A 15,321-nucleotide genomic window follows, 5' to 3' on the forward strand; every position below is an offset into this window, starting at 1 on the left:
TCTCAGTGTACTACCTGACTCACTTATTTGATGGTTCTCCATGAGTTCTAAAGCTTGGTCCAAGTGGTTTTGTAGTATTTGCATTCTTCTCTGCAAGTCTGTATTTAAGATGTGGTGATCACAGGACAACTGTGAACACTCATGCACATCCACGCTCATCTGGAAATACAAGTATAATCCTCTGAAATACACCCAAGGGATAGATAAGTACTAAATGTCCACATTATTTGGAACACTTTTACATGTGCAGATTTCTGCAATTATTTAATCAGCCAATCATGTGGCAGTAGCACAATGCAAAAAAAAAGGTACATACAGGTAGATACAGGTTAAGAGATACAGGTCAAGAGCTTCAGGTAATGGTCACATCAAAGATAAGTATGAAGACAACATGTGATCTCTGTGATTTGGCTGTTGATACCAGACGGGCTGGTTTGAGTATTAAAGAAACTGCCGATCCCCTGAAAACAGTGACAGTCCTGTGGGTAGAAAGGCCTTGTTGATAAGAGATAGGATTGGTTTAAGCTGACAGGAAGGATATAGCAACTAAAATAATCTAGATAAGTAGCATCTCAGCACACATAAAATTCATCCTGAGCTGGATGGGCTACAAAAGAAGACCACATTAGGTTTCAGTCCTGTCAGCCAATAACAGGAATCATGGATTTTTGTCTTCGACTGCCCTGTTTTGCTGTCTGTGGCCTTAGATATCTGTTTTTGTCTGACAGGCGTGGAACCTGATGTGATCTGCTGTAGCCCATCTACCTCAGTGTTTGATGTCTTGTGAAGAGTGTGTATTTGAGTTATAAACTTAGCTCAAACAAGTCTGATCATTCTCATCAACAAGGTTTTTTAGCCCGATTGGATAACTGCATAAATGAGCAGGTGTACTGGTGTTCCAATTAAAGTGAACAGAGATTATATGTGCCAATTCTTAACATAACCATTAATTTTCAATTAACCATTTCCAAACAAATCTGAAGACTGGGGGTGTAAAGCATAAGGCGCATAGTACATTTCAGTAAGCATATGATGATGATGATGATGATGATGATGATGATGATGATAATAATAATAATAATAATAAACATCAGTTGTTGTAAAAGTGAAGAGAATTTGAGTGATATTATTTAGCTAGAACATCAATCACAGGAAATATCATGTTACCTTAAGGAGGCTTCCACATTTTTCACATTTAAGACCATTAAAGGTTAATGGTAATCTCCTGCTTCTATCAGCTAGCTCCAGCCTGCAAGCCTCACATTTACAGTGGAAGAAGTACTGCTTCAGCAACAGATGCTGACGCTTCTCAACCTCCATTCTGCTACAGTGAGGACCTGGCAAAGGGTGGTAAGTTAATCAGCCTCAGACTCTCTGGCCATGAGTTACATTTACATAGATGTACAATAGAGATCAAAATTAGAGAACAATTTATAAACACTTGATTTTTTTCTAAAGTATTGTTAGTCTTTATTACTATTAAACAAATTTGAAGGCTTATTAGCTGTGGGTATACCACAGCTAGCATGTTTTTAGAACAGTGGTATACCTACAACATGATATTCCTTCAAATTTATTTCAAAATTACGTGTTTATATATTGTTCTTTAATTTTGATTTTCACTATATGTATTTAAAATATCAAGCTGCTGACAACATGCTAGTTGTCTATCTGCACATACACTATATTGCCAAAAGTATTCGCTCACCTGCCTTGACTCGCATATGAACTTAAGTGACATCCCATTCCTAATCCATAGGGTTCAATATGACGTCGGTGCACCCTTTGCAGCTATAACAGCTTCAACTCTTCTGGGAAGGCTGTCTACAAGGTTTAGGAGTGTGTTTATGGGAATTTTTGACCATTCTTCCAGAAGCGCATTTGTGAGGTCACACACTGATGTTGGGAGAAGGCCTGGCTCTCAGTCACCGCTCTAATTCATCCCAAAGGTGTTCTATCGGGTTGAGGTCAGGACTCTGTGCAGGCCAGTCAAGTTCCTCCACACCAGACTCTGTCATCCATGTCTTTATGGACCTTGCTTTGGTCACTGGTGCACAGTCATGTTGGAAGAGGAAGGGGCCAGCTCCAAACTGTTCCCACAAAGTTGGGAGCATGGAATTGTCCAAAATGTCTTGGTATGCTGAAGCATTCAGAGTTCCTTTCACTGGAACTAAGGGGCCAAGCCCAGCTCCTGAAAAACAACCCCACACCATAATCCCCCCTCCACCAAACTTTACACTTGGCACAATGCAGTCAGACAAGTACCGTTCTCCTGGCAACCGCCAAACCCAGACTCGTCCATCAGATTGCCAGATGGAGAAGCGCGATTCGTCACTCCAGAGAACGTGTCTCCACTGCTCTAGAGTCCAGTGGCGGCGTGCTTTACACCACTGCATCCGACGCTTTGCATTGCACTTGGTGATGTATGGCTTGGATGCAGCTGCTCGGCCATGGAAACCCATTCCATGAAGCTCTCTGCGCACTGTTCTTGAGCTAATCTGAAGGCCACATGAAGTTTGGAGGTCTGTAGCGATTGACTGCAGAAAGTTGGCGACCTCTTCACACTATGTGCCTCAGCATCCACTGACCCCGCTCGGTCAGTTTACGTGGCCTACCACTTCGTGGCTGAGTTGCTGTCGTTCCCAAACACTTCCATGTTCTTATAATACAGCTGACAGTTGACTGTGGAATATTTAGGAGAGAGGAAATTTCACGACTGGATTTGTTGCACAGGTGGCATCCTTTCACAGTTCCACGCTGGAATTCACTGAGCTCCTGAGAGCGACCCATTCTTTCATAAATGTTTGTAAAAACAGTCTGCATGCCTAGGTGCTTGATTTTATACACCTGTGGCCATGGAAGTGATTGGAACACCTGATTCTGATTATTTGGATGGGTGAGCGAATACTTTTGGCAATATAGTGTATATGCACCTGATGTGGGCTCATGCCTTTTGTTTGTACTATCACTGCATGTAATACAGTTAGTGAGGTACATCCCTTAGCTTCCCCTTAACACCTTTCTTGCTGTTTTTTTTCTGTTTATATCCAAACTTGCAAGACATGCAAAGACAAAAGTAATTAATACAAATAATACAGCAAGTGATCATGAAAATGTATTATATAGAGGTTATTAATTAACCTTGCACATTATTATAAATACATTACCTTACTTACTATTACCCTTACACACTGCCTAATTTGCTATGGGTTTCCTACTCTATAATCATACACTTATTTATAATCATAAACGTATAAATTTAATGAATTGTCACCCACTCTATAATTACCCAGTGTATTTCTAGCCTTCTTTGTAATCAACCAGTCATCGTATGTAAACTAATGTGGGTATTTGGGCATAATCTAAAATTCCATTGACTGCCACATGAATAAGACATGATTAGAGTAGTCTGATGTGCTGTGGAGTTGGACCTGGAGAAAGCCTGGAGAACCAGACTATTAAAACCCACTGGTGTAAATCAGTGATAGAGTTATTAAAGGTAATAAGAGTTTCAGTTTCTAATAGTTTTCTTATGGGCTTGGCTGAGACAAGCCTCTGAACTGACTGCTATGGAAAGAAAATAGTCAGAACTCATCAGGGAACTGCAATCTTTAGCAGTTGAAGAGCAGTGATACATTTCTGGAATTTTTTGGAGTATGATTTAAGTATTATCTGCCTATGATATGGACTCTTCACACTAAGCAGCTACTCTACTAACAGCATGCATTCTACATATCCTAAATGAAGAAGTCTACCAACTTTCTGTGGGTTTTGGGGTGACAGCTTAGATTCTTGCATTGACAAACATTTGGTGTACAGTAGGGTACAATCATTTCTAAACAAAAAGTATAATAGGACAAGACTTAAAACTTAACAAAAACTTAAAACTTAACAAAAAACATAACAAGGAGACTGTCAAGAGACCTACAGCAACTTTAAACACGTTGCGGGAATATCTGATGAGTATTGATTACACATATTCTTCACGTCTGCGCTATGGGGTAAGGTGACTAGACAAAAAAAACAAAACAAAACCAAAAACCAAACATCTAAGCTCAATTAAATCCCACCAAACCATATGGCAAAATGTGTAATGGCCTGATTAGACCACTTCCAAAAGGTAAAATAGTTCAATTATTCCAAAAGATGTGTTTAGTGTTAAAAAAAGAATAATAATAAAAAAGAATATCACTGGAAGCTCATGACTTCCATGGGAAAGCATGGTGGTGGTAGCTTCATGCTTTACAGCTGTTTTTTGTCAGCCAGAACTGGGGCTTTTATAAAATGATGCTGAAAAGATGAAAAGGTATTTCAACTGTTAGCACAACAATGACTTAAAGCATACCTTCAAATTGACAAAGGAACGGCTTAAGCAAATGATGAGGAAGGTTTTTGATTGACCTAGCCAATGCCTAGACTTGAATCTAACACTAAAATTTAACTAAAAATCTGTGAAATGACCAGAAGTGGGCTGTGCACAGGAGATGCTCTTACAATTTATTGGACATAGAGTTTTTTTGCAAGAAAAAAAAGACTGAGTCGTGTAATAAAATAAAAAATATCTAAAAAAAATAAACATTCCTTTTAAAAAATAAATTCTCCTGTCTTGTGTTTAAAGAAACTATTAAATATTGGTTAGAAAAGGGTAGAAAAATTTCTGATATGATTTATCTTGGTTTCTTTTAAACATCACAAAAAGATAGGGTGTGTAGACTTTACATATCCATTGCGCACAATAACAATTAATTGGCCATTTTGCACTAGGCAATATTCTCATACAATATTGATACCAACTCTGTTTTGAAGCATATTAACAGATGTGTGGACCAGGTGACCACATAGAAAACAATCATTTTGTTCCCGAACCAGAAGCCCTGGTTGAACCGGGAGGTTCGCCTTTTGCTTAAAGCATGCAACACAGCCTTCAGGTCCGGTGACAGGGAGACCTATAGCATTGCCAGAGCCAATCTGAGGAGGGGAATATGCAAAGCCAAATATAAACACAAACAACGGATTGAGGAACACTTCAACTCTGCTGACCCAAGGCGCATTTGGCAAGGGATCCAGGCCATCACTGACCACAAACCACCCAGCACGTCACCTACTACCAGCTCTACCTTACTTCCAGACGAGCTAAATCACTTCTATGCTCGTTTTGAAAAAGGGAGGATGGAGCCCATGCTCAAGGCTGAACTACTTCCAGGCACGCAGCCACTCACTCTCTCTCCACCTCGGAAGTGTGTGCTACTCTGAGTAGGGTCAATGCACGAAAAGCAGCTAGCTCTGATAGCATCCCTGGCCGGGTGTTTAGAGCCTGTGCAGAACAACTGACTGAAGTCTTCACGGAGATCTTTTTTTTTTTTAATTGACACTGCTTTTGAGTTCCCAGCTTTAAATCGGTTTATTTCCTCTAATTTTTCATGCTTTTTTAATTGTTCAAAATCAGGAAAATGTTTTCTGACATAGTCTCTGATTTGCAGATATCTAAAAAAGTGAGAGTTTGGTAACCTGAACTTTGATTGGAGCTCTTTGAAAGACAAGAAATGCCCATTCATATGACACAGCTTATTCCCTTCTGTTTCCAAAACCATATCATTAAGAGCGGGAATGAAGGAATGATTCTTACATATGGGGCTATCAAGATATACATTAGGGGCTTTAGTATATATTTTAACTTGTTTCCAAATTTTTAAAGACTGGCCTATAACAAAATGATCATTATAGACAAGCTTACTAACCTTTCCTGGACTGTTGCATAGTGCCTACAATGAAGAGCTAGAGTAAAGGGCTTGTTCAATTCTAAGGCATTCAGGTTGTTCACATATTCCTTCTGATGGATCATCCTTCCACCAAGGGAATATATTCAAATGTGCTGCCCAATAATATGCTCTAAAGAAAGGTAACCCAAATCCTCACCTCTCCTTAGGTTTAAAGAAGTGTTGTTTTTTAATTCGTGCTGTTGAATAATTCTATAAAAACTGAAAAATTATTTTGTCTAATTGTTTAAAATAGGATTGTGGTAAACATGAAGGGATAGACTGAAATAAGTGGAGAAATCTTGGTAAGCTCACCATCTTCACTGCATTAATTTTACCTACCATTGAAATTGGCAATGTTCTCCAATAGTCTATATTGTTTTTTAATTGATCAATCTTCTTTTGACAATTGACTCTTAAAAGGTCTTTTGGTTTTTTAGTTATTATGACACCAAGATAAGTAAAAGAGTCTTCTGCTATCTTGAACAGGGTGGGTCTTATATATTGCTTACAAGTGTTGGGCCCAATAGTCATCAAGTCACTTTTTCCCAGTTAACAGTAAAGCCTGATATATTCCCGAATCTTGTAACTGAAGTGAGGAGATGTGGAATAGATTTACTAGGATTTTTTATGAACAGAAGTATATCGTCTGCGTAAAGTGAAATGTTTCGTGGGAGGCCACCTATCGTGATAGGTTGGATATCTGTCTGTTGCCGAATATGTGCAGACAAGGGCTCTACCGCGACTGCGAAAAGGAAAGGGGACAGCGGGCAGCCTTGTCTTGTCCCTCTGCAAATTGAGAAAGGAGCTGAAAGATTATGGTTAGTCACTATTGAGGCTTTTGGACAGAAATATATTATTTTTATCCACTCTCTAAACTCGTGGCCAAAACCAAATTTCTTCAGGACAGACATCATGTATCCCCACTCTACTTGGTCAAATGCCTTCTGCGCATCCAATGAAATAATTGCAGATTCTTCTTTATGGTTCAAATATAAAACATTGCACAGGCGACGTAGATTAAAGTACATGTGTCTGCCTGGCATAAAGCCTGTCTGCTCTGGATGTATAATATCACAGATATGCTTCTTCAATCAATTCGCAAGGATTTTCCCAATTATTTTGGTTTCAGTGGGTAATAAAGGGATTGGTCTGTATGATGACAACAGCAGCTGATCTCGACTTGGTTTAGGTATAAGAACAATATTGGCATCATACATAGATGCTGGAAAGTGGCCTGTTTCCTGTGAATGTCTAAACATACGTATCAAAAGCGGAAAAATAACCTTCCAAAATCTTTTGTAAAATTCGATGCTAAACCCATCAGGTCCAGGGGCCTTGTGTCTACTTTAATAGCATTTTCCACCTCTTCAATGCTTATTTCTGCATCTAGTGCCTTTAAAGCCTCTTCACTTAATTTTGGCAAGTGTAGTCCTTCCATAAAACTATCAATATTTTCCTGGTCGGAGTTCCCTGTGGAAGTATAAACCTCTGCATAAAACTTTGCAAAATTTAGATTTATTTCCTTTGGATCGGTTATTATTTTCCCCTCTTTGTTCTTAATTTGATATATGGCATTAGCAGCTTCATGTTGTCTTAATTGCCATGCCAGAAGGTTCTGGGTTTTATCTCCTAATTCATAGCATCTTTGTTTAACCTTATATAATAATTTTAGTATGCTGCTAGATAATAGAGAATTATATTTATAGTTTAATGCAAAATTTTTTTTCAGTAACACAGAATTTGGGTTATTTGTGTAAACTTTCTAATCTGGTAAGAGTACTTTCTATTTCAGTCATAGTCATCTTAACTTTCTTCCTTTGAGCTATCTCAAATGCTATAATTTCCCCTCTAACTACAGCCTTCAACACCTCCCATAAATTTGAATCATGCACATCACCGTTATCATTAATTTCTATAAATTCCTCAATCTTTTTTTTATTAAATTCCTTTTTATTAAATTCTTCATCCTTTAAGAGTGCGTTATTTAACTTCCATCTAAATTCTCCTCTTAAATGATCTAATCTAAGGTCAACTGACTGGAGAGCATGATCTGATATTATAACGTGATATTGTGACTTGCATGCATTTGGTACTAGATTTGAATCTAACAGAAAGAAGTCGATGCATGAATATGACTTATGCACATGAGAGTAGAAAGAAAAATCTCTATCTGAGGGATTAAGAATTCTCCATATATCTACAATGTTTAGGGACTGCATATACTGCTTTAACATTGCATTAGATTTAGATGTCATGCTGGCAATCTGACTCGGTTGTCCATCAAGCACGTTGTCCAGCACACAGTTGAAATCACCTCTAACAATTATATTCGACTAAGAAATACTAGGGATTAGTTTAAATACTTTTTGAAAAAAGAGGGGATCATCATAATTTGGTGCATAGATATTAACTAAAGTTATTTGCTTCAAGTTTATAGAGCCCAACTAGAGCTGGGCGATTAATCGTTATTATCGATTAATTTGAATTTTTGGTTATGTCGATGTTGAAACGAAAATCGACGCAAAGAGCTTGTTTCTAAGAGAGACTGAAGAAACCGCGGCGTCGCAGAACGAGGATCAGAGGTCAAGTGTGTGTGTGTGTGCGTGCGCGCATACGCGCGTGTGTGATCAGGAAGACTCGTATTTGGCTTGTTCAGTACTCAAATGTTATATACACATCTATGCAATACAGTGGAATGTTGCAATAAGTTTACCATGCTACCCTGTTAGTCAAACCTTTATTTTATTTATTTATTTATATTTTTTTACTATTATACCCTCATTGGGGGCTGAGTCCCCCTTAAATGAAAATCCTAGACTCGCCCCTGATTGTGCCCATATACACAGATGTAAAATGCTGTCTGGCTCCTGTTTGATTTTATTTAGCGTGTTAGTTGCATGTTGAACTGATTTACAAAATTGTTTTTCTTCAGGGATTTTTTTCCAGGTGACAATTATTTATTTTATAAAAAGTGATTTAAGTTAAGTCTGCAGTTTGCACTTTACAAATCCCTCATATTTTGTTATATTACTTTATTTTACTAGAATAATTAGAACTTGTAAAGACTGGTGAATTTTTGCATTTTATAAATCCCCATAAAAGGTTTTTATGTTGTTGTATTGATTATTGTTTTTCTAAAATAACAAAAAAAACTTGTTAGCAAAAGTAATTTTGCACTTTGCACTTTTAGTCCAAATTAGCAGTTCATATGTCTGGTTATATTGTTTTTGCTCAAATAAAAAAAATCTATCCTATAGTCTCTAGTGTTTTATTAAACTTTTTTAATGAAAAATAATCGTTTTAAAAATCGAAAATCGAATTTTGTTTTAAAAAATATGAGATTCAATTTTTTGGCCATATCGCCCAGCTCTAAGCCCAACACAATAATATATCTGCCGTTTGTATCAGAGGTAGTCTTATGATGAACGAATGGTACATTCTTACAGATCAGGATAGCCACACCCCTGGCTTTAGTAGAGAATGTAGACTGATGCACTTGTGCAATCCAATTAGACTTTAATCTATTCTCGCTTCCCTTCTTCAGATGTGTTTCTTGAATAAAACCTATATCTGCTTTTAAAGTTTTGAGGTGTGAAAGAACCTTATCACGCTTCACAGGGCTATTAATTCCCCTAACAGTAGAAAAAAGTTCCTCCGCAACAATTCCATATACTGTCCGCTTTAAGGATACGTAGTCTTTAATGATCATGTCCATATTCTGAACCTTAGTTTCCTATCTGTGCAAAGTCTCAGTTGAGCAAATCACCTCTCATACAGATGCATTATTACTTCCACTATGATCACCTTGCTCTTCGCTCGTAGATTTCCAGTTTGGGACTTTGGTCATCAGAAACTTTTCAGCATTGGAGGGTATTTCAAAAGTTTTAGTTTCCTCTTCTACCATCACAATGAATTTCGCCAGGAATTTGAAGCCGCATCTTATGTTTCTTTCCTTGCATCTATTCCTTACGTCATTAAAGTCCTGTCACTTCTTCATCGTTCCCGACGTCAAGTCTGGATAGACCTGCACACTGTCAACTTTAAAATGGAGAGGAGCCTTCTGCCTTGCTAGGCACAGCACAAATTCTTTCAAATAGAGGTGGTGCAGTCTAGCAATAATAGCTCGCGGTCTATTGCCGGTGGCTAGCCTCACGCTTCTGTGAGTCATATCGATTTGGATTAGTTTATTAAAGTTATCGTGCCCAAGCAGCTCTGGAAGCAATGAGCTTACAAACTCAGAGGGCTTGCCGTTTTCCAACTTCTCTTTAATTCCCATTATGCAGATATTATGCCTGTGAGAGCATGATTCCAGATCCTCCAGCTTTACCTGTATGAGAGCCGTCTCGGCAGCCATGTTTGCATTTAGCCTCTCGAGAGATTCAATACGGCCTTCATGAGCCTGCACAGCTGCTTCTGTTTTTTTAACTCAAGCAGACATGTCAATCAGCGCTGATGACAAATTAGAAAGTGCAGAAGATAATTCGCCCAGTCTTTGATCCACAGTCTTATTCAAAGCACTGATCGCAGACATAAGATCCTCGTTTGTAGTCGGCATAGATTTGGCCTCAGCTACATCTGCGGCGGCCTCTGCAACTTTTTCTCACTCTTCTACTTCTTTCTCCTTTTTCTTAACTTTACTTGGCTTCATCATGTTGCGCTGTAGCTCTTAATATAGACTGCTGCAAAGCACAGTTAATTAATCTGACTTAATTAGGACATTTATTAAGTATTGAAGCGGAGCCAAAAAAACTCACGTCTACTCCATGCGCATACAAACCGGAAGACTTCACAGACATCTTTAACCTGTCCCTAGCTCAGGCACTAGTCCCCAACTGCTTTAAGTCAGTTACCATCATGCCTGTGCCTAAGCACTCTGCTGCAGTGACACCCAGTTACTTTCGTCCAGTCGCACTTACCCCTATCATAGCAAAGTGCTTCGAAAGACTGGTCCTCACCCACCTATCTACTCTGTCTACCTCCCACTCTGGATCCACACCAGGACCCGGTCACCAGAGGATGCCATCTCCACAGTGCTTCATTCTGCTCTGGCTCACCTGGACATCCCCAACACTTACATCAGGATGCTGTTCATTGACTTTAGTTCAACATTTAACACAGTCAGCCCACCGAAGCTAATCTTTAAGCTTAAACAGCTTGGAATTAGTACTCCTCTCTGGAAATTGGACTCTGGACTTTCTCACACACTGACCACAGTCTGTCAGACTGGACAACCTAACATCCTCCAGTCTCATCCTCAACACTGGAGTTCCCCAAGGATGTGTATTGTCCCCTCTCCTTTACTCCGTCTTCACCCATGATTGCATATCTGTACATGCCTCTAACAGCTTTATCAAGTTTGCAGATGACACCACAGTGATAGGCCTGATCAGAGGTAACAATGAGATGGCTTACAGGGAGGAGATCCAGCACCTTCTGGCTTGGTGTGGGGACAACAACCTGGAACTCAACACCAGGAAAACAAAGGAGGTCATCATAGACTTCAGACATGCTGGAAATCACACTCATGCTCCCATTCACATCAGCAGAGCTGCTGTTGAGCATGTACCCAGCTTTAAGTTCCTCGGGGTCCAAATTTCAGAGGACCTCACCTAGTCCATGAACCCCTCCTTCCTGGTTAAAAAGGCACAACAGTGCCTTTATTTTCTGAGGAGACTGAAAAAGGCCCACCTCTGCTCCAAGATTCTTGTGAACTTTTACCACTGTACCATTGAGAGCATCATCACTAACTGCATCTCAGTGTGGTACGGCAACTGCACAGCTACAGACCGTAAAGCCCTTCAGTGGGTGATGAAAACCACCCAACGTATCACTGGCACTCAGCCACCCACCATCAATAGCATTTACAATAAACGTTGCCTGCAGAGGGTGAAAGGCATTATCAAAGACGCCTCTCACCCAAATCATGGACTATGTACCCTTCTCCCATCCAGAAGGCGGTTCCGGTATCTTAGCGCCCGCACAAACAGACTGAGAAATAGCTTCTTCCCTGTGGCTGTTTCCTTACTGAACAGCTGATCACACTATATACATATATATATATATATATATATATATATATATATATATATATATATATATATAAAATATACACATACCCATCTGTATATCTTGTTTAGCATGTTAATTCTTAATATATCTTCATTACTATACATTGATTGTACATACATATATGGACTTTTTTTTTTTATACCTATTTATATTTCCTACTACACCTGTACATAAGATATCCATTCTCCTGTACATATCATCCACATAGCTATATATCCTTATTGTAATGTATGGTAAATATGCCACTTATGCACTTCTGGTTGGATGCTAACTGCATTTCATTGGCTCTGTACATGTACTCTGCACAATGAGAATAAAGTTGAATCTAATCAAACCTATTATACAGGGTCTCACAAAGGATTCTATACATAGGGAATATATTTTCCAAAATTATTAATACTTTGTTAATATTATATATTTTATTCAGATAGCCTTTAAGCATACTTTTGACAAAGGAGACGTTTGACAGAAAGTTGGATTAAGAAGCTTTTGCAAGACAAAAAATGTCAACTTCCCCTATGTATGGAGAATTTGGGACACATCTAGATTCTGTAAAGTTTTCTTTACTTTAACTCTGACATTGTCCAGTGTTTTGAACAGATGTGAACTTACTATGTGAATTTATAGTTCAGTGTCTCAAGACACTGTCACAATATATTTTCACATACTCTAACTAAAGATTTTTTCTATGATAATGATCTAAATACAATGATATCTACATTATCTAGTATTATCTAATAACAACCAATAAAAATGTTTCTGAAAGCCTCCACTACTTACCATAACAGTGCAACAGCTCCTGGCCTGCAGAAATGTCTCTGCAGGCCCGGACTGTGACTGTAACTCCCGAAGAAAAATACAATGGATTACTAGAGCCAGATGAACTGAGGCCCACATCAAAAGAGATGCTCGTGTTAGGCTGACAAGAGTGGTTGAGCAGACTGAGGACAGGGAATATTGCAGTGGCAATGCGGAATTCTTCACTGGATTGCACTGGTAAGCTGGTATCCTCTGGAAGAAAAGAAAATGGCCCATATATTTAATATAAAGTTAAAATACCCACAGACGCTCAAAGAAGTCCATAAACCTTTGCTTGATTCTGCAGTAATGTACAGTGAACATATTTCCATACAGTCCATTTACAAAATGGTTGTCTAATGTTAACATAGCTGACATTGTACTGATGATGCTGCATAGTGTTGAGCAGGAGAGTACAAAAGAGCAGCAGACAAAAAGGGAACAATTTCATGCACAAAAGTAATATGCAGATGCCAAAACCTGGGATGTATTTATACACCTCTAGCTACTCTTAATGTGTCTGAGTTTTCAAATGGGTGGATTAAAAAGTGAAATAAGAATGGTAAGAATGCAGTCAGCGAAAGTGCTTACAATGGGCATGAGAGCATGAACTAGACAATGAATCAATGAAGGAGTTGCCTGGTCTGATGAATCATGTTTTCTTTTACATCATGTAGACAGCTGGGCATGTGTGCATCGCTTGTTTGGAGATGTTATCAGAATCCACTAAGGGAAAATGGCACTATGGGAAGGAATGGACTGAGTAACATGACACAGTGTTGTGTCATGTTACCCAAAGTGCTGACTTGGCCTCCAAATTCCCCAGATATCAATTAGATCAAGCATCTGTTGGATGTATTAGACAGACATGTTTGATCCATTAAGATCCTGGTTTGCAACCCACAATTTAAAGGACCTGCTGCTAGCATCAATCTTGTGTGTGACTGTTAAATATTAATGAACAATTTTTGCCAACAAAACACAAACTTTTTAGCTGGGTGTTTATTAGTTAGTGCACTAAACTCATACTAACTCGATAACTCATTCTAGCAATACCTTTTCTGCACAGGGGAGCCTACTTCTTGTTGAACTGCAGAGCAAGATAATGATAAACCTTACTCTAGGGTAATTTCCATAATTTCAGACTCTTCACAAAGAGTAAAAAAAAACTCAAAAGAGAGTGCTGATGAATGGGTGGCATTTATTCCAGTTTATGGGCCTAATGGACTAAACAAAAAGACACATTGCCACAAAATACAATAATAAATAAAATAACCATAATTCTATGTAAATGAACATTAACCCTTTACACTCTAACATTAGCATACCCCTAATAGAATTCTGTAGAGCTTCTATAAAAACTGTGCAATGACTGGCAAAGTAGTTAATATATAATCACTGATAAACATTACTGAATTCCATTGTAATTTAATATCATGTAGAGACTAAGAACAATAACAAGGATATTGGAAAGATGTTTATAGTCTCACCTTTGACTTTGATTGTAGTCACAGCCTGTGCATTACATCGAAGTTGCATCATGTGCCTCAGAGCTGTAGATCCTAGCAGGCTCTTCTTAGAGCCCCAGCACATACTCCATTCCTCCTGATCATGGCAAGGTGGCACTTCAAGTGGAAGTCTCTGAAAGAGTGCTGCTATGGTGAAAGCTAACAGGAAGCGCAAGTTAGGGTCATGTTTCCCTACATGCGGTAATAGACTATAGATGCCCAGGTATGACTTTCCATGGTAACAGCTTGAATGCTCTGAACTTTGAGAGCATTTAAGAGCATTTACATTCAGGTCTGATACCAAGCCCAGACTCTCAGATGTTTCACCACTGGAGCAAAGCTTGCCATTGCCAGACCTGTTACTGCTGACAAAAGTTGCTTTTGGCACTTCATAAACCAAGTTAAAACAACTCTCTCTTGCCCTCTGGACCTCGTTTATTCCAGCTTTAAGGGCCACTCGCAGGGCCAAATGTGCAAACACCCCGAGAGTCAGTAGCTCTGAACCAACTGAACACTCCCAGCAGTGGTACTGATGCCATGCCTCTTTTTCACACCTCTGCCCACAGTACTGGGCATAGCTACAGCCCCGACATGGTACAGTGTTAATATTCTCACACAAACAGTGATGGCAGTGTTGCGGTCCTGTTGTAAATATATTGGCTTTGCCACTCTTGTTGTACTGTCCATTGACAGGTATAAGAACAAAGCTGAAGGCCTCATCTTCAACCACAACTTCCCCTGCTGACTTGTTCTCAGTGACCACCAGGTGCCGTTCCTTTTCAGTAGTAAAGTGAACAGATACAGCAGATGACACACTGGTATTACCACCCTTATTCTCCTTGGTTTGTGGTGTCTGATGTTTAAAAGGAGATGCTTTCATATATTCCTGCTTTTTAACCAGACTTGTACACTGTATCCGTCTGTCCACCAGTTTAGTCTGTAGCTGACATGGGTAACCTTCATCAAAGGCCCGCTGGATGTCCTCTAGGCATTTCTATATAAACATACACATAATCAATTATGCATGCAGTGCTTTAATATACAATGAACAATTATAAATAATAAAAGCTCATCTATACAAGGAAAAGATGCTCACTGTGTAGTGGCCAAGATGAAACAAAGCAGCTGAACGATTTGCATAGCATAAAGACAGCTGTTCTGTATTCTTTTCAGCATGACACACACCC

At 38.9% G+C, this 15,321-nt stretch overlaps 1 protein-coding gene across 9 annotated transcripts in view; it reads right to left on the reverse strand.

The window, feature by feature from the left end:
• The window catches only part of smyd4 (SET and MYND domain containing 4), a 28,771-nt gene that overhangs the window by 4,044 nt on the left and 9,406 nt on the right, over positions 1 to 15,321 (reverse strand). For 4 of the 9 annotated variants that reach the window (XR_009206859.1, XR_009206858.1, XM_058411602.1 and 1 more), the window contains exons 3-7: positions 15,231 to 15,320; positions 14,117 to 15,128; positions 12,609 to 12,839; positions 1,168 to 1,337; positions 24 to 159 (exon numbers count right to left, since the gene is read on the reverse strand). Coding sequence is in view for 5 of the 9 variants with exons in the window: in XM_058411602.1 (XP_058267585.1) it covers positions 24 to 159; positions 1,168 to 1,337; positions 12,609 to 12,839; positions 14,117 to 15,128; positions 15,231 to 15,320 (1,639 nt within the window). In the remaining 4 variants the exon portion in view is untranslated. Of the gene's footprint in view, positions 1 to 14; positions 160 to 1,167; positions 1,338 to 12,608; positions 12,840 to 14,116; positions 15,129 to 15,230; position 15,321 lie in introns of all 9 variants that reach the window. The other 5 variants (XR_009206857.1, XR_009206856.1, XM_058411601.1 and 2 more) reach the window with 2 other exon arrangements.

Source organism: Hemibagrus wyckioides, linkage group LG16 (genome assembly GCF_019097595.1).
Source record: "Hemibagrus wyckioides isolate EC202008001 linkage group LG16, SWU_Hwy_1.0, whole genome shotgun sequence".
NCBI lineage: Eukaryota > Metazoa > Chordata > Actinopteri > Siluriformes > Bagridae > Hemibagrus > Hemibagrus wyckioides.